This window comes from Aptenodytes forsteri, unplaced genomic scaffold, assembly GCF_000699145.1.
Source record: "Aptenodytes forsteri isolate BGI_AS27 unplaced genomic scaffold, ASM69914v1 Scaffold15, whole genome shotgun sequence".
NCBI lineage: Eukaryota > Metazoa > Chordata > Aves > Sphenisciformes > Spheniscidae > Aptenodytes > Aptenodytes forsteri.
The window spans coordinates 2,422,734-2,442,831 of NW_008795129.1; the positions used below are offsets into that span (position 1 = coordinate 2,422,734).

Here is a 20,098-nt window from a genome sequence, read left to right on the forward strand (position 1 = left end):
CAGAAGTTGTCTTTAAGGGTTCTGTCACGGCTTCACTATCTTTTCCTTTGTACCTACTCCTCCCTCAGTGAATTGATTAGATTTCAGAGCTAAGTTTCATCTGAGGGCCATTCTGTTGAATGCTGCATTGAAAAGCATATTATCTATTCTAGGAAGCACATACAGATGACCACAGGATATCACAGACCTGTCCTAAAGCAATAACTGCCCTACTCTGCCAAGAAAATAGATTGACAATCTCAGGACACGCGTTTCCAGAATAAGTATCTGTCACTAACATACTTTCTAATGCAATCCAAGTAATAGGTGACAGTTGGATAGAAAGAAGGAAATGAAAAACAACATATGCACAATGCAAAGTCAAGGAAGGTAACAAGACTAAAGTGAAAACAGACAACAGTAGACAAATTAATGACTCTGAGAGCTACCCCGTACCTCAGGAGTGGTAATTGTTCACTACATGGTTTTGTTTAATCTGGTAAACTGCTACAAACCTGCAAGTACAGAAGCTAAATCAAAGAAAAGGGCATGAATGCACTGTAGCATGAGGGAATGTGTACGGTTCTACACACTGTCTCCTTTCCTTAAGTACAGTTACACATGTAATCTGTGATCTGAAGTGATAACACTGTCCTAGAAATCTTAGATGAACTCATCCTTGAGTGCTTTTGCTACAGGTGTGAACCAGGTTCTTTACCCAACAGATCTCCTCCTGCAATCAGATGTTTCCCTAATCTGAATTCCATTTTGCAAATATCTAATTTATTAGCACTTCAGTGTTATTTATTTATCCATTACATATGCGCATCTTGGGTTTTATTTTCAGTTTAGTACAATAATTCTCTGTCTCTTAGTCAAAGCTTGGATGTCATAGAACTGACATCTGAACAACAGTTTTTAATATATATGAAAATAAGTATAGTGAATCACCTAGTCAAAATTTAAGTGATCAAACTGACTGAACACACAAGAGTGGCTTCAGAACTAAGATAAGATGAAGGCTGTATCTTAAAAACCCCAAACCTCTTTCTCACCTCATGTAACGTTTCCCACTTTTCCTGAAGAATCTCCACTAAGGTTAAATTTTCTAAATTGTGTATTGGAAGCTTCATTGGTAATTATATTAAAGCATGGTAAAATAAAAACAAAACAAAACAAAACAAAAAGCTTAGTGCAGTATACCTTTTGGCAACATTTGTCATTCTTCTTCTTTAATTAAAATACATTCTTAGCCTTTCAATATTTTTTTAGCCAATAGCATTAATTCCTAAGCATGGCATTTGGAATAGACTGAGGTATAATTATTGGGAAATAAAAAACCCGGAACACTTGAAAAACAGAAATAAAAAATGAGTAGACAATGCACCTATGTATTTTTTTAACTGCAGTACAAACATATGGTCATAGCAGTGGGATGCATTTTCTTTGTATACTGAGAAGGTTATAAGTATTTTTTGACAGTTATAAAGGGGCAGTCTTGGCCATACACAAGAATCAATAACAACCATGTAAAGCCTGCAGCAGTGCACACTAACAGGCTGTAGGAGACATTAACGCTAGCTAAAAGAAATAACTGTATTTTCAATGAACTTGTTCCTCCTGGATAATCAATTTTTTACACTTCTTACCAGCTGTTCCCACATAGCTCAGGTAGCAGAATGGAAGCAGCTGTCATACAGAATCCATATATTACATGCATGTTATGAGGTTTTAATCTGTCATAGATGTTTTATGTTTGCTAATTTTGATCAGTCGTATCAACTTGAGAGCAAGATGAAAAGAAATTCACCACTTCTATTTAGGCAAGATGTAATCTACACAAATACACTAATCTGGCTTGATTCATTCTAGATGGCAAAAAAAGAATACTAATTGTGAATCTACTAATGCCCCATCCTCAAAACCCCCTTTATTCCAGAAGTAAGATTTCATCATTAAAATCAGTTTGCACCACCGCCCACATTCAAGAGATTTGTCACAATCATTGTTTCTGAAATATTGAGTTATAAGGTGCTGTAGTAATTACTATGGAATAAATAGCAATTAAGATTGTTCACACAAATAAGCTCAAACTGTTTGCAGTGAATAATTATGCTAATAGTGTTTTTCTACATAATTTGTGCATCCTTCACAACAATTTACTAGAAAATGTGAAATGTAAATTTGATGCACTACTACAAAAGCTCTGAAAATATGTTTAGTTGTTATGATTTTTTTCCCACTAATTCAAGAAAGCGCACAACTAAAACATACTTCTACATTTGTACATTTAAAGTTGAAGAAATTGAACTATGGTGAAATTGAAGCATTTTCTTTCATTGTATTCCTACAAAATCATCCTAAACCATATGCAACAGACATGCTCATTGCTTAAACCTCACAATGTTGTAACACAAATTTGAGCAATTTGAAAGAAGCTGAACTTACTGCTATATAATAAACTTTGGCCTTTTCCACCAACTTCCAGTTCTTCTCCAGATCAAGATGCTTTTCCTTCTTATAGCAATTAGCAGCAGCGAGGTTAGCTACAAGAGACCTGAAAGTGATTAAAACCAGGCATTAGATCCTCTTTAACTAACACTACTGGAAATTTGTCTCAAAGAACAAAATTTCTCGAAGATAATCAAAGATCTTAAGGAACGTAAAAGCAATTAACAAAGAGCACCATAAAGCACATATACTTCATTTGACCATTTCATAATATTTAAATAATATATTTTAAATCATACATTAAATACAATTTAAATTTAAACCATATATTAAATAATGTATTTTAAATCCAGCTACATAGTTTATGTAACCTATCACTGTTACACTGTTCACGTGCCTTCATTTGCTTAGAATCAACCTTTGTTGCATTTTGTGATCAACTCCCTCTGTACAGTATAGCATCTGCAGATTTTCATTAAAACTCTTCCAGTACCTAACACCTAAAGGAAAGTAGCTAATCCAGTTTATCTTCTGAAAACTATTTTCCCTCACTAGAACCAGAAAGTTGATGGATATGTATGTCTTGCCTTTATCATTTTCCAATGAATAGTTATATTATTTAAAAAGGGATTTGTTTGAGGTTTTTTCCCCCTGTTAGGTTCATATTTTCCTTTAGCAAATGAAAAAGGGTCACATTGCTACTTTTAGATGATGAATCGTTAAAGAAAAACACTTTGGCTTAGCTGCGTATTACTGGAAAACTACCAAAAACTCATTTGTACTTAATTCTTTCCTAACAAGTTATAACACAAGCCATGGGACACAAATTCCATTAGCAAGAACAAAAATACTTGTATTATATTTACTTTGTTACATGTAAGATACATTCTATTTTAAATCCTCCTCTTCAGTCATTCAATTCAGCCTTATGAAACACACAAAACTTACAGATGTACTCCTAAAAACAGGACATGAAAAGATGGTTATGCACTAGCTCTCCACTCTGGCTACCATGACCAAATCCTTCTGTGCAATTTTATTATGAGAATGTTTAATAACATCCAATATTTAGAGAAAGGGAGTTGGGGAAACAGAGATTTCCATGCTGGCATACAGAGTTTTAAATTTAATTTTCAAGATTTAATAGTCATAAGATGCACCTTTAACATGAACGCATCACTGTGTTGTGACATTTAAGCACATTAGCCAGATAAATAATGTGTAATTACACATACAACATATGGCTATTGAAAACGTTAGCCTTCTCCAATGTGCATACAATTGATGTTGTATGTATCATCCTTTTCCATATAAATGCTACTACAATCCAGAGGCAACCGGTCGGAGTGAATTGCTAGTCTGCTTCTACCGAGTTATGCTTCTGCATCCAGACTGAGTACCATGTACAGCTGTTAGGAGGTAAGTAAACTAGGAATTCTTGAAAATGTAGTCCGCCTCAAAACAGCATCTTTTCACTATCACCATTTCTGTTTGTCCTATTCAGTAAAAAACAAACAAAAGCCCAGAAGAATCTCTTATGAAGACAGCAACCAAGTCTCCCTGTAAAATTCCTGAAGCACTCATCATTGACAATCCCTGTAAGTTAAACAGATCAAGTATATAAAAATTAAAACAAAAAGTCAGACGAACTTTTTCTGAATATATCAAAATACATAGCACAGTTCTGTGTCATTTCATCCCAGGAATATTCTTGGGGCTTATCTCTTTAATTCTAGAGCCTAAGGCAACAAGAACTAATGTGAATTTGGAAAATTAAAAAAAAAAAAGTATAAACAAATAGACCAAGCCTCTGTAGCAGTACAAATAACAGGGCAAGAAGTTTCATTCTTGATGAATATTATCATTTCGATGACAAGAAATCCACAGGAAAACCAAATAAATCCAAGAAATACATGTGCATAACTGTGGTAATTTTCTGTAAACCAAATTTAAAAAGCAAATTAAATCTTTCAGTTTTGGCAAACCCTAAATATCCATCAAGGACCTAGCTGAAAAATCTTGTCTGCCTACGTATGTTGCTAAGTGAAAAGCAATTACATTCCAGGAAACTAAGCAAAGACTCTCTCTATGTTTCCTTTCACTTATCACATGCCCCTGAAACTGTAAACCTAGCTCTCTGTGGCTACATCCAACTGTAGAGGTGCTCTGCACATGATGCGTAATAAAAGATTGTTACACTGAAGACAAAGCACGAAGCTTTTCCAAATTAAAACTGTAAGTCTAACAGCACTAAGTTCAGCATGTGGGACACAGAGAAGGTAGACCTTTTTTCCAGTGAAATACGGTAATTGGAGACAGCCAGAGTGCTTCAAATCAACAGCTTAAAGAAGACTCTGTGCATTTGGGTATGTCTGAGCAGAACGCACAAATCAAAGTAACAGATTATGACGGAGTGTAGGTACTACTTTAGAGTTTAATCATGTGTTAGGATTTTCTTGAAAAGCTCTGAGAAAACAAAGCGCGTTAGTATTGCTAAACTACAGAATTCAGAGTGGTAATCGAGAATTAGCTCAGAACCCTTTTCTGCAAAAAGCTAGACAGACTTAGCAGAAACGAAAAACATTCACATCAGGGCATCTGGAATATAAATATACACAGCCGCTTACTGGGAAAACCAGGAGTGCTATTAGCCAGCTCCTCCAAAAGAGACAAGAAAGCTGAATTACCTGAAGAAGGCAGTTAGCACGTACCTCAATTGGGACAAGAGATTAATCAATAAACAGAGTTATCAACTGGGGCCAGGTTGAAGTGATTCTTACAAAAACAGAAAATGCTGAAAACCAAGAAACAATCAGAGGGTAATTAAAGATTGAGAATAAACTTGCTCTCACCAGAAGAGGGGGGGTTGCACAATAAAGCCTTTAGCAGCAACCATTGGCCATTTTTTTCTGTCTCCCAAGGCGGGAAGTCAGTCTCATGTACTCCCTGCACACTCTCAAGCATGTTCTAAAACAGCGATTGAGATGAAGCCACTGCCTCTAGTATTTGAGCAAACATTTGATATTAAGAGAGAAAAGTGTTTTATGTTAGTAAACCAAAAACACCGCTTAATAAGTTAAAGAAGTACTTGCAGACATTTTTATGAATAAATTTACCTAAACTTTTAAATGCCATTGAGATGCATGGCAAAAGATGCACATATTTTTCCTGAATTCACAATGTATGTCTATTGACAGTCTTGACTTCGGTTTCCCATCATGTCATCTAGGAAACGGTGATTGCTACAGGATGCATACACAGATACTATGTCACTGAAGAGACAGAGAATCACAGAGCAGAAACGTCTTTATTGCTTGTCTTCTCTTTGAAAAAATGAATATGGATCCTGGAGATGAAGGGGGAAGTCTGTAGACATAATTAATGTCAAAACTCCAGATGAAGATGAATGAATTTCTGTCCTCCACTGAGTATGTACATTCATTCCTGAGAGTAAGACATTATGTATGACATTAAATTGGGAGGGACAGGTTGATAAGCTGGAGAACAGGACTGTGTCATTCAGTGGATCTTCAAAAGCCTGGAGAATTGGGCTGACAGAAAACTTGAAGGCAAATGCAAAGTCATGCAACTAGGATGGAGTAACTCCCATGCAACAATATAGGCTGAATGTTGACAGGATACAACACAGCTTTGCAGAAAAGGACATGGAGATGCTGGTGGACCAAGCTTGAAACACGAGTCAGCGCTACATCCGCGCAGAGGTGGTTAATCACATTCTGGTCTATATGAATGAGCAAGCATGCAGCCAGCAGGACAAAGGAAGTGATATATTCAGAACAGAGGAAAACCTCTGTTCTGGTCTCCAGACCCCCTCTGAAGTTCTGTGTCCAGTGTTGAGCTTTCCGTTACAAGGAAGACACTGACATCATGGAGTGAGTCCAGCAGTGGGCCATCAAGATTATTAGGGGGCTGGAACACTTAAATTAAGAAAGGCTTGGCTGAGCCTTAAGAAGAGGTACCTAAGGGGACACCTTCCTGCCATCTTCAAATATCTAATGAAAGTTTACAGAGAAGATGGAGCCAGACTATTTTTGGACACAAGAAGGAACAGACACAAGCTGGAAGAAGGAAAACTCCAACTAGGTATCATCAAAAGAATTTCTCCCATGAAGAGTGGTCAAACACTGGAACAGGTTGCCCAGAGAGGTTGTGCAACCTCTGTCCTTGGAGATACTCAAAATCCAGCTGGACATGGCCCTGAAAAACCTGATCTAACTTCGAAGTTGGTCCTGCATTCTGCAGGGGTTTGGAACAGATGTCCGCTCTAACTAAAATTTTTCCAGGGTTCTACATAGTATATGGAAAATTCTCCCTCCCCTGACTCTCAGTTCAGTTCATGTTGCTGCCTATTGCCTTTTCTATTCTACCCAAAATATTCACCAGCTTCTCAGGAAGTTTGGTGTGGATTTTAATTATCGGACTGCTATCTTACCTTAATAAATTCTGCTAACTCCTGATACTGCTTTGAAAGGGAAAGAGCAGTTCCTCAGGGTTAATGGCACCGAAAGCCACAGAGGGTAACCAAAAAGAATGACGACAGATATTTTGCTCTTATTCAGAGCCAAAAAGAAAATATTCTTCAGGGTAACCGATACCATTTTCATTAATGTTTCAATATCTAGTATCAGAAAATTTAGACATTGGCAGAAATCAGGGAGGGTTGGTGTGTGCTGGTGACATCTCAAGATTAAAGCAGACCTGACTGGCTGTTTTTGAAACCTTCAAAAAAATCGTCAGGAGGTAATCAGCAAAGAAGTAGTACATAAGTTCAAGTGTTGTGGGTGGAGGGAGAAAGAAGAAAGCAAAGGGACATCCTCAAGATAAATGCCTATTGTCTTCATTGTCTCTTTCTGAAATTCTTTTATTACAATAGCCAAAATAAATCACTCTATAAACGGGTTCTTACTTATGCAATGCTCTGAAACCATACAAAATACCACAAAGAGTTGTTCATAGTCTACAAATATAAGAAAAGTTGAATATATCAGAGAGTTCTGGAGAAGTGATTTTTTTTTTTTTATACAGCAAAGACCATCTGAAAAAAGTAGCAAATGAAAACATGAAAGACAAAATTCAGAAGAAATTGTTAAGATGTAGACATACAGAATTAGTTTTCAGATTAAATTCTCAACAAGTGCAACAACCACAAAAAAAAAAGTTTTTTTCTTCCTCTTGTATAAAATCAAATTAACCCTTTCAATCAGGCTATACGCTGACACCTATCCTCTTTAAACACATTATGACGTGTATTCCTCACTTGCCAACCAAGTATATGCCTTACATGCCAATCAGCTTTCACATAGGCTGCATAACCAATTTTTGTCTGCCACACATTTTCTCTCTCCAGAGCAACTGGAAGCTATAAAGTTCAGAAAGTAGTAGTATATTATTATCTCACGTTTTTCTGCCATAGTACAACTTCTGTTCTCTAAAAGTATATTAACACTGCCCAGTCCCAAACTATGAGCCAGGCAGTCCTGTGTTGTCTTAAACCAGTGCTAATACTTTCTTTATCATTCAGATCACAATTTTTCAAGGCCAAATATTCCAAACAAATTAGGCTCCACACACTATGCCGATTGCATTTATATCTTAGGAAAATATCAAAGGCCCCTGACCTGTTATCACTAGTGATGCAGGCAGCACAGGTTCCTGTTGGTTCTTCACTCTGTTCATAATAATGGGCATCCACATGAGCTTCCTCAGCCTTCTTCTTTAAGATCTCTCCGAATTTATCTTTGCCAATGCACCCAAAGAAAGTTGCAGCTTTGTAAGGGCTCTGAATCATCCACTGCAGATTGACAGGGGAGAAAAAAAAAGCACAACATAAAAAGTTAGCATGCCCGGTATATTATTTTTTGTCGTTTTTTTCTCTCCACTTGCCATATTTAATTCTGTGCCTACAGAGCACTGTGACACACAGAACACTTCTATGCCTGAAGTAAAAAACATCTGGTACATCAAGGGAGGGAAGGTCGGCAAAGAATAAAAAAAATTTACCCTTAATGATCCCACTGAGTATTTAATACCTAATGTAAAACTTAAATACACGTAGTTCACTATCAAATACATTAGTATGTTTTTACAAGGTATTTCAAAAGAAGTTCCCTTGCTCATGGAGATGCCCCTACACTTACATTTAATCAAGCAGCGTATGGTATCTTTAAAGAAAATTTGTAGAAAAGACAAAAGAAACAAAAAACAACAACAACCCCCCCCCATCCAAACCCAGAGATAGCACATAGGTTTCTCAAAAAAATTGTTTTCCTTAAGAAGAAACATTGTGCAACATTCACAATACATACAAAAACTAAATGGTACTGAAAATAACCATTTGTGTCTACCATTTAATTATATACAAAAAAGGAAATGCTCCCCATTTACATTGTTAAACCACGCATTAAAATATCTATCTCCAACTTTATTAAGAGCAGTTCTGTCACTTGAATTGTAAAGAAAGAGCGTAGCTGCACAGTGTTGCTAAGGTGCCAGGTTATTTCATAAAGCTCCTCTTTTATTAAGACAAAGTATGTATCATTCAACTGTAAATGTAACTCCATTTTGTATTAAGTTAAAAAATAGCATTTAGCAAGAAAGTAAAATCAAGAGTGAACTAAAAAAAATAAATGTGAAGAAACAATCATAGGCCCTACTCTGCTGGTGGTGAGTCAACCAACTGAAGTCATTATAATTCACTCTAATTACAGTCAGAAAGCTTATCCACTCAATCTATAGTATGAATTAAAGGCTACATCAATTTACTGCTATACTAAAACCCTACTTATAATTGTTTCCTAATCAAGATTTAAATAAACGATAATGTCTCCATTACAAAGTAGCATTAGTGGTAGCTGTGGGTTGTAGAAAGGTCAAATAACTGAGTTGCAAATACATGCTTAGTCACATCTTTATTACTTCCAGCTCCAGGGTAGGGGGAAAAAAAAAAAGAAAAAAAAAAGAAAAAATCTTCAGTCATGTAAAAGTCCTCATTAATGAGGCAAAGGTGGACAAAAGTTGCAAGGCCTCTTTCCTGTAGCAATTTAATATATATGAAGTTTAAGGACAAAAAAGATTGTGTCGTCAGATGGTGGCAGCATTCAATCTCTCATTCGCGAAATGTACACTACATACGCTCTGCTATTCTATTCCATATCACTCTAAATTAATAGAAATCAAAAAACCCCCTAACAAGAGAATTATCGACGATATCCTTGTATTTTACATACATTTGCGTATACATAATACACATTTGCACAGTGTTCATTTACGATGTCTTAGGAACAGTAATCTTTTATATTTGGAGATACGTTTAAGTAGAACAAGTTACTTAACAAGACTAAAGGTGTTGTGACCTACTGTAAGCAAATACGGAACCAATTTCCACACCAGTAAGAACAGAAGTACCTGAAGCCTTGTGTCCCTGTTGAAAAGCATGCCTTACTCTCACAGATAACAAGAATTAATAGAGATCACTATGAACAGCATTTATCAAAGCATCAAACCCTAACAACTCTTCAAAAAATGTAAGACTTCAAACTGCACCTTAGGCTTACAACATTTTATCAAATGACATAACTTTTCCATCCTATATATATATAAAGTCTGACAACATTTGGAGCAGTAGTAAGTAATATTTCACATACATCTCTGAAAAAAGAATTTCTGTTCAAGTATCACAGTTTTGGCTATTGGCAGCAGCTCAACTTGAATTCAGATGTGATACATGCCATATATAACTGTCATAATCCTTACTTTAAGTAAAGTTATTCTTCAGAATCAGAAGTCATGATCTAGGATTTCTTGAGGTGAACTTCTGTATATTGTGCAGACCACCTCTTCCATAAGCAGTGGTTCTGCTCATACTCATGATTATTTAAAACACAGGTTTCAATAATTCAGTGATGGGGGAATACTCCCACTATATAGATATTCTTTTCATTTGAACATCTGAGCTATGTTAAGCAACACTGAGGAAGATGGAAAAGTAGTTCAGCAGTGTTTCTGGAAAGAGCCTCTCATCACAGATCTCCAGTTACAAATACTCCCAGCTTCTTGGAATTATCTCCACATATTCCCACAATAACGGTGGTGAGGTCTTGCTAGTTGCAGAACTCCTCCAAACTGTTCCTCCTTTACCTCAGCTAAAAGGCTACATACTAGTAAAGGCAAAAACCAGACATCACATTACAAACTTGATGAAACTGAACTATAGAAATATCTCTGTGGTGTTCCCCAGGGTGCAACTTCAATGGTATGAGTCACAGCAGGCATTTTTTGCATACGTGTAAAAAAAAAAACCCAACAAAACACAAGAAACAAAATAACATCTCCAAGGGAGACTCTGGAGCACTTTTTTAAAAATTTGACCCTGGACTGGAGTTTAATTTTGAATAACCCAATATGGAAAAAACAGGATTCTATGGGCTACTTCCCACACCGTTGTTATTGTTGTTATTAGCAACATTTTGGCTAAAACACTCTAAATGGGAATGAGGGTCAGTCATCACAAGACATTTATCACCATGAAACAGTCATGCAGCATTACATCTAATATCAGTTGAAGGCCAATAACAAACTGCACACATTAATGCCAGGCATATGGTTATATAAACTGCAAATTCATTTTATAGATTTATGTGGAATACAAGATTTAATTGAATGAAAAAGACTTTAGACAGAAACGGAAAATGACCCAGCTCAGCAGGCACTAGCATAATGAGTTAATTATCTAGGGTTTGGCTAGGCAGTGAGGCAGCTATTAACTAACTGTATTGACAGTCTGGTCAGGAGAGGTTGGCACCTGGCCACACCATGAATCCTCACCATCACCCAAGGGAATTTGAGGCTGTTAATGGCCCAAAGACAGAAGTGTCAAAAGTAGGAACTTATCATGAAGGAACAAGACAGCCTCAGGAGGGGAATACCACAAAGGAGATTCAAAATCTAGAGTGGTTTATGAAATCTAATGTGTTTGTCCATCCTAAAGTTTTCTTCTGTCAACGCAGCTTGGACATCAGGTACACACAATGACAGGCTCTGACCTTTTGAGTTAGGATAAGCATCCGTGACAGAGGAAGGAGCATGGGAAATAGAACACCTTTCAGATGTTCTCTTGAGTTAAACAGATTGCATTTTCCTTATGTTTTTATTGTATGCACCCTGGTAAACTAAAAGCAAATATTAACTTTTTTTAAAATTTATTTCTTGCCTTCAGCATAACTCTGTCTTAAAATTAGGCTGATTTGAAAATAAGCATCATCTAGTATCAGATTACCCTAACCCTACAGGCACATTATTCCTTATGATCAAATACTGAAGCCAGCGCTTCCAAAAGAGGCCAGCACCCTGGCCGCTCAAGGATACACTAGAGAGTGACAGAATGCTTCTCTCCTTATCCTCATGAGGCTAACTTGGGCTCACAGTAGTAGGAGTATCTGTTCAAGTGTTTTTTCATGATCAGAGTTAACAGGGTGAACTCTTTGGCATGCTTTAGCTATCAGAGAAGTGTAAGAACCTTTGTGTACCAGGGAGTGGGTGGCAGTTGCAGAGAATAGCACCGTCTTTTCTTGTAAGATGTTGAGATGCCAAGAAAACTTGGTAACAAGTAAAACTTCTGAAGATTCAATTGTGACTATGGGAGACTGCTTGGAGTTAAGTATGTCCCACTCTTTCACATCCTCAGACTCAAAGATGTGGTACACCTATCTCCCACTTTTGTCTGATCAGAAAACGGCTTTGGAAACAACCTTTCCTCTGAATTACAGAAGCACTTCTAGAAGCACTTCTTCCAACACTAGAAGGGACTTGACTTTGATTGGCTACCCAATGCTGTCTTTTGAGAACAATAGTCAAGATGAGATGACAGAGTTACCCGAATGGTCCCTTACACCCAAAAAATCAAAAAATGCCCCTTCATACTATGTGAAAGAAAATCAGTGGTCTTAAAGAATTAGAGAAAGAAAGGGAGAGAACTGAGTTCTTTGATTTGTATTTCCCAAGCTTATCCTATTTAGCTTGAGAATGCTATGCTTCTGCCACAGGGGCAGAGTCCAGTACCCCGTATCACAACACTCGATCGGTATTCAAAGGTTTTCTTTGCTGTTCCTGCCAAGTTCACTGTAGAGGAGAACCTCTACTTGAAAGGCAAAAAGCAGCAAAACTAAATACTTGATCTAATTTACCTCACTATCTCCCCGGTTGCAAAGATACTTCCCCTGCAAAAGGGAAGTTTGCTACTGCTGGGTCTCAGTACACAATCCTGTAAGACTTAAAAAGAAACATCATACTGATGAAGCTTAAGACAGCTTTATAGCCCTCTGACTAAAACAAAGATCCTTCAGAAATTATTTCATTTTACTCCGACTCTATGCTTTGCTGTAAGTGCCACTGTTAACTGGACAACATTGATAATCAGAACAAGGAGGCTGACAAAGACACTTGCTATCAGTCCCACATTGTTCTCCATCTGAACTCCTTAGCTCCTGAATTCTTTTTTAAAGCTGCAGCCAGTAGTGCATTTCCACATCCGCCAGTCATCTTAAACTAACAATGCCAAAGCATACGAAGCTTTGCTTAGACTGACATACCTTCTGCACACAGGAGTTTTCAGCTGTAGACTTGAATCCTAAATGCCTAGGAACTGACAACACAACAGGAAGCATTACGCCCCTTCACAGTGAAGGATCTTCAAAACTCATTAACACTGAATACAGACATCTGAAGTGCATCTGAAGTGCGTTATTTGAAGCTGGACTCTTCTCTGCATGATCTGTCAAATCTGATCTTATTTTAAATTGCAGCTCACAGAGGAGAGGACTCCAAAGACCTAAAATTAGCTAAGACTTAACATGCTTGCTAAAATCTAAACTAAACAATGTTAGCAACTACTCATGAAGCATTCTTTTTCGTAAATCAGAACAGAAATGGCTTCTTTTTATAGAGCACTATTTGGAGTATCTCTTCTTCTGAATTTTAGAATGAGTCCACACACTTTTCAGAAGGTTTCACCAGTCTGTTGTACCCCTAAGACATTTCCCATCACCAATTTTATACACAGTCCATTAAAAAGCTCTTATGAATATTTTTAGGAATATTTCAGATGCTGAAAGAAAATACATCACACCTCATCTTAAAAAAAACAGATAAAAAGAGAAAAAGTGGGATCAAAAACTAAATCATTATATACGTCTCTCTCTCCTAAAAACAGGAAAACCTGGCAATATGCAAAACAATCCTAAAAAAAAAAAGACATCAGTGTCACTGTTCCAAGTGAGCTCATTTATTTCTTGTGAATGATGTGATACACCTCAAGCACAACTGGAATGCAATATTCTGTTACCATTACACATACTATATCATTTAAAATCCCTACTGTGGTGGGTTAACCCCAGCCAGCAGCTAAGCCCCCACCCAGTCGCTCTCTCAATCCTCCCTCCTGGGGGGATGGAGGAGAGAATTGGAAACGCAACAGTGAGAAAAAAAACCGCATGGGTCAAGATGAAGTGATGCAAAGGCAATCATTCACCACCTCCCACCAGCAGACCGATGCCCAGCCAGTCTCCGAGCAATGGCTACCTTGGAAAAACTCCCCCTCCCTCCCTGTCCCCAACAGTTTTATTGCTGACTACATTCCATATGGCTTGGAATATCTCTTTGGTCAGTTGGGGTCAGCTGTCCTGGCTGTGTCCCCTCCCAGCCTCTCTCCCACCCCGCAGCCTACTTGCTGGGGCAGCAGAGTGAAAAAACAGAGAAGGCCCTGATGCTGTGCAAGCACTGCTCAGCAGTCGCTAAAACATTGCTGTGTTAAACAACACTGTTTTGGTGACAAACCTAAAACACAGACAGCACCTATGTCCTAAATACCTAAACCACCAACAGCTGCTATGAAGAAAATCAACTCCATCCCAAGCAGACGCGGTATACCTACTCAAGAATCGTTGTTATGAGAATACAGCATCAAGACCCTGGAAAACAGATGAGATACTACAGGTTTGTTCCAACACCTTTGCAATCTGTTTTCCTTTTTTTCATTGATCAACATTTAAAGATTGCAACAGCTATTATCACATAATGGCCATATAAGAAAAAAATGGAAAAGGAAAAAATAAGCTTATCTTTATAAAAGCAGGCTTGCAAAAAGGAGCCCCATGTCCTGTACAGTAATTCTTCCACCATTAGCTGAAGCTGCCAAATCTTGCATAAGGAAGTGATATTGTTAAAATACATGACAACACCCTCAAGCAACTTCCAGTCAAATGAGATAAAAGTGATAATATTTTTTAAAGGAAAAGACTAGTGAAAGCCTTGCACTGAGACCAGTATCTACATCTTACCGGGATTTGGTTCAACATGTACTATCTAAATCTCTGCACAGGAATATCTACTAGTTTTAGTGTGGCACCACAAGTTGTGTTTTGCCATAGCTTTTCAAATTAACATGTTTATCAAAACATTAATCATCCAGGAGCAGTACTTCATTCACTTCTACGTTTAAAAACACAAAGCTAACAAACTGCCTCTTAACAAAATCTATAATCCAAATAACTATTTTCAGTGCTGCTATTCTTTTGTATTCCATTTCCTATTCTTTCCCTCTTGCTCTTCATCTACTTGTCCGCTGTTTTATTTTTAGTCTAGTTTGTAAGCTTCTTGCTGTATGAGGAAATACAAGCTTATTTTCTGCAGTTAAACATGGAGTAGCCATATTCCAAAGTTTCAATGTGGCCAAAAGGTAGCTCTCTCTTTTATTCCGCCCCTTAAATATTGGCACCTAATTCTAATATTCCTTAGTCCATCACCCTCTTATCCTGTATTTACAATGCTACAGTTCTGCCTCAAATACCTGAAGTGCTGCAGCCTCTCTTCGGAAGTTCAATATACGTTATCTGAGACCAAAGGCAGAATGTCTCCTGCAAGACCTTACAAGGCACATAACTGAGACCGCAGCCGGCCTTATGTCCCTTCCCCATTTGAAGCACAGAACCTGAGACATCAAGCACCTCCTTCTAGTTTGATCCGATGCGTCACTCCCTTTCCCTTTCCGCAACATTAATGAGGTCCCTTCTCAAAACCAGGTAAAAGATGACACACCTACAAAACAGGGCTGGTCATGCCAGTTCTTCATCACTCAGATGACAGTTACATGAAGGGTGTCACAACAGTAAGAATTCCAGGTTTACTTGGAACTCTTCTGCAGCTGTTTCAGTGTATACAACTGTTTATTAAGAAATTCGCTAACGTTACAGAGCTATGCACGAGGTAAGGTTTAAGAGTACCTTTATCACTAAAAGAACTCAAAGATACTAACTTCCTTGTTGAACACTGTGAGAGAAACACGGCAAAGTGGCAAATAAAGTACAACCAAAAAAAAGTCTTGTTACTCTGTGGCTAGAAGCTGCGGTGTTAAGCTGTTAACGGAAGCATATTAACAACATGAAAATGGAACATCATACTTGGGTACAGTAAGACAGACTCATTGGGCAACTGTACACTTCTGTTAACCATGCCTCAGCCTATTCTACCCATAAAGAATTAGCTCCCACTTCATGGAGATATAGGGAAGACTGATAAACGTTTTAAAAATGCCTTAAAATTCTCCAGTGTAAAACACTGTGTATGTATTTAAGTACTAACCTGTAAGTGAAGTTGATATTGTTGCAAAGTGACATTTTAGGATATTTCACATATGATTTTGCATATCTATAACCTTAAAACAAATCTTCCTTTTCAAAATGCATGCATATGTCACTCTCACTCCCCTGCTAGATGATGTGCAGTCTCAATGAATACACCCACACTCAGAATGACAGCAAAAAATCCACAAGTGAAGAGACTTGATTCATTGTCTGGCAGCACAGAATTCATAAAGCACAAACTGTAAACAGCTGCCTATCAGCTTCTATCAGCAATAGTATCAAAAACAGATGGCAAAGGTCAAGTCAAAGTTTATTGACAATGATGAACTTTGACAGCCTCTATTAAATTACTTCTTCCTTTAAGGTGTATGTGATCAAAGCAGCAGAGAGATTTTCACTCAGTCACATAACAAGCTATTTGTTGAGATTGAAACATCTGGTCAATATCTCCTAACGCTGCAATTTCATGCAGTTAGCAATAGGGTACATTTCTTCTCTTCTTCTTACAGGGTCCATAAGGGTGGCACATACGGCCGATCATTTCATTCAAAAAGGTTTCAATTCCAGGCATTACATACAATTGTCTCTATGCTTTATAGTATTTTAAGTCTACCTACCATCGTTTTCCATCATCACTGCTGTCTGCTCTACTCTTTGCTATAAAAGCCCACAAATATGACAGAGCACTTAAAGCTTAACAGCTTTTGACTACTGGAGTTAGAAAGCAGTTAAGGCAAGGGACTTTTTAAAGTGTCAGGTCTTCATCTATCTGTTGTCAAGAATTCCCAATGCATTAAACTATTTACCAAAGCTCTAGTAACACAGATTATAATTTTTGTTGTAATAGCAAACCTTTCATTTATGAAGCATTCCCAAGCAACTAGAGATCACCCTTTTTACTAATTTATAAATTCTTATACGTTTTAACAAACATAACATACAACATACATTATATTTCAAGTGAATGTGCGATAATTACAAGAACTTGAAGAATCACAATCCTATTTCTCAATGTGAAATAGCAAGAAGACACAAAATGTTATCTATCCCAAATGCTGAGAAATGCTTGCCTTTAAAATTATGCATCTATGTTGCCACAGCAACTAGTGGATAATGTGAAGCGTACTTCCCCCTTCCATTTCCAAATCCCAATCTTTTTGGTCAAAAGAGAAAGAAGGTCTAGTTGCAAACATGCCTACAGAAAGTACATTTCAAGGAATTTTCAGTTACTATTAAATAACTGCCATTTTTATTCAGTTAACTGTTGATTTCCACATCTCATTCCCACACTGGCTGACTCCAAGTAGTATCTGAACCTTAACAGTTTACCTAGTAGTTGTAGGAAGACATTGACTCTAAAACTCCTCAATGTAATTATGCATCATGCCCAGATACTGCACCAAAGGCCTAACGGAGGGGTGGGCAGGGAAGGGAGAAGGTAGATAATCTCCATGTGGGAAAATCTACAAAATGCTTGAACAGAGACATCCCTCAGAGATGTCACTGAAGATGCCTGGGCTTTTCCGGAGGGTGAGCTGACTTTTGACACTATGGCATTTATTCAGTAGTACCTCATTGTTCTGAAGGAATGGGATATGTAATCTAGATTTAAAGAAAAAAAAAAAATCAGAATTGTCCACTAGAAACTGATGGGTTTCATATAAACATCAAGATACAGCTTACAGGTAACAGAACATGTTTACAGGTTGTAATCACGAGCCTAAAGAAGAACCTGTCACACCACGCCACAAAGGCAGACAATCAAGTCAGGAAAGCAACTAATTAGCTGTCACTTAGCACTAACAGCATTGCTGTAGAAATTCAGTAGTTAGCCAGATTCTAACTGTTTTTTGATAGGAATGCGAAGGAAGAAATGTTCCAGGAGCTCCAAACTAGTTCACGAGTGATGGGATTAGCACTATTAAATTGCAATCTTTTTTCAAAGAAACCCACAACAACCCTACCCAGTCGCAAAGGGTGTAAAATCAGCCTAAACTTTATTGTATATGTACAGCAAGGCTTATAGTATTGTGGTGGAGCATTCCACCAAAGCTGATAAGAAGTTTATTTCTTCCAGAGTTAATAAAGAAGCCAAAAGAGATTAGGAGAACAGAAGTTAAAACAAAAAACAAACAAACAAAAAAAAATCTGATGTCTCTCCTCTAACTTCAAGGCTTTCTCTCACTAGACGAGGAGCCCTCTGAATGACCAAGACAATATTTTGGAAAGGTGATATTAGGCTTTAAGTCGACCCCATTAGGAATTAATATTTCCGAATTGGCCTCTCCTAAGCGTTATCCCATATGCTACATCCACAGTTCCACATGGAAATGCGCCTCCTCCAAGGTTCAATATTCTTAAGGAATGATCCCTCTTCTAAGGAATAAAAACGTGAACCAACTGAAAAATGATTGCCTTAGGATGGGCAATTCTCAGGAAAGCCTCTGGATTCCTCATGCGAGACTTCCAACCACATTTAGTTGGAAATGCTCTATGTCCACCAAAGGCTCTGATCGGCACACAGACCAGGCTGAGATTCCAGGGGAATACTGGATCCACAGTGTGTGTGTGAACAATGATTTGGAGGAGAACTCATACACGCTCTCACAAAATAATAAAAGTAATTGCCATAGTATTCCCAGCAGAAAGTACTCACTTCCTCAAAATTATAATGCTTTATGTTACTGAAACAAATCCATTATTATGTTTATGGCTATGTGTACAAACATTGGTGCCTTACCTTTAACAGTTCAGAAAGGAACAAGAAACTTTGGGTGAAGTATATACATTCACATTTCTAAATTACCTTTCAGCTTCTTATTCCAGTACCAACTAGGTATAAAATCAATACAGAATATTAACTGCACGATAAGGACTTATTTCTTATTGTTTCTTGCTTATTGACATCAAGAAGTCTGGACAAACGGCTGTCGCATGTAACACTCCATTTGGGCAGTTCATCTGCAGAGGAGGTTCAACAGCTCTCGAAGTTGTCAGTCCCTGTGCACGTGCCCTGGAATCCCCCTGCTCGCCTGCGGAAAGCCGGACGCAGTCGGAGCGCCCAGGACTGCCCACGCAAACAGCAGCCACCTGCGCTGGGCACAGGCGGGAAGGAGGTGCGCTGTACCGGGCTCACTCCATGTGTGCTGCACGGCTCCAGCTCCCTTCCCTCCAGGACTTCTGGGATGGAAATTTTGTAGCCCAGTGCAGAGAACTTCTTCAAGCCCCTACGCCAGATGCTTTTGCTAACCACTTAGGGGAGAGAAGGTATGCTGTTCCTCCACAGTAGTTAATATTATCCACTCATGTAAATAAATGTTTTTTATTCTATTTACCAATAACTGAATGTCAATGATCTTATTTTTCCTATTTCTTAATTTCTTAGGCATATAAATACTGTATTGTATTTGCTCCAGTTCACAAGAATGACTTTTCCCCTTGCCAGTTTCATCCGTAAAGCCTTTAGATTTGCTGTGGTGGGACACAAGCAATACCTTTGTCAAAATAATTTAAGAAGGCTTCTCTTTGACATAAGCTGTAAAGATACTCCATTCTGATTCCCAAGATATCAAACAAAATAGCAAAATACAATTATTTATTACAGCTTTTGATTACTTTTAAACTGAGGCACTCCTTCCTTCATGGCATTTTTATATTTGATTGTAACAAATTTGAACTTCTTTTTTTTATTTTAACAAAATGCATGACAGAAATCACATATAATTATGTGCAGTTGAAAGCAGCACTTGGCACTACCTGAATTTTTTGGCACATAGCTCAAACACTCTAGTAAGTTCAAATAGTTTTCACAGAACAGTTAATTTAGTTGCCAACTGCTGTGTACTTCTGAAAAAGAACGGCAAATTGCTCTTAAATTTGTTTTTCCTGAATTCCAGCGCGGTTAAGACACTCCACACAACTCCCATGATGCAGATGACACCAAGCTGAGTGGTGCGACTGGTGGATGAAGAGCTGGACATGAGCCAGCAATGTGTGCTCACAGCCCAGAAGGC

The 20,098-nt window shown here is 37.8% G+C and overlaps 1 protein-coding gene across 1 annotated transcript in view; it reads right to left on the reverse strand.

Annotated features, from left to right (window-relative positions):
- ADK (adenosine kinase) overlaps nucleotides 1-20,098 on the reverse strand; it is a 303,687-nt gene that overhangs the window by 154,949 nt on the left and 128,640 nt on the right. Inside the window, exons 4-5 of the mRNA XM_009277647.2 lie at nucleotides 8,070-8,242; nucleotides 2,428-2,536 (exon numbers count right to left, since the gene is read on the reverse strand). Of these exons, the coding sequence (XP_009275922.1) occupies nucleotides 2,428-2,536; nucleotides 8,070-8,242 (282 nt within the window). The remainder of the gene's footprint in view (nucleotides 1-2,427; nucleotides 2,537-8,069; nucleotides 8,243-20,098) is intronic.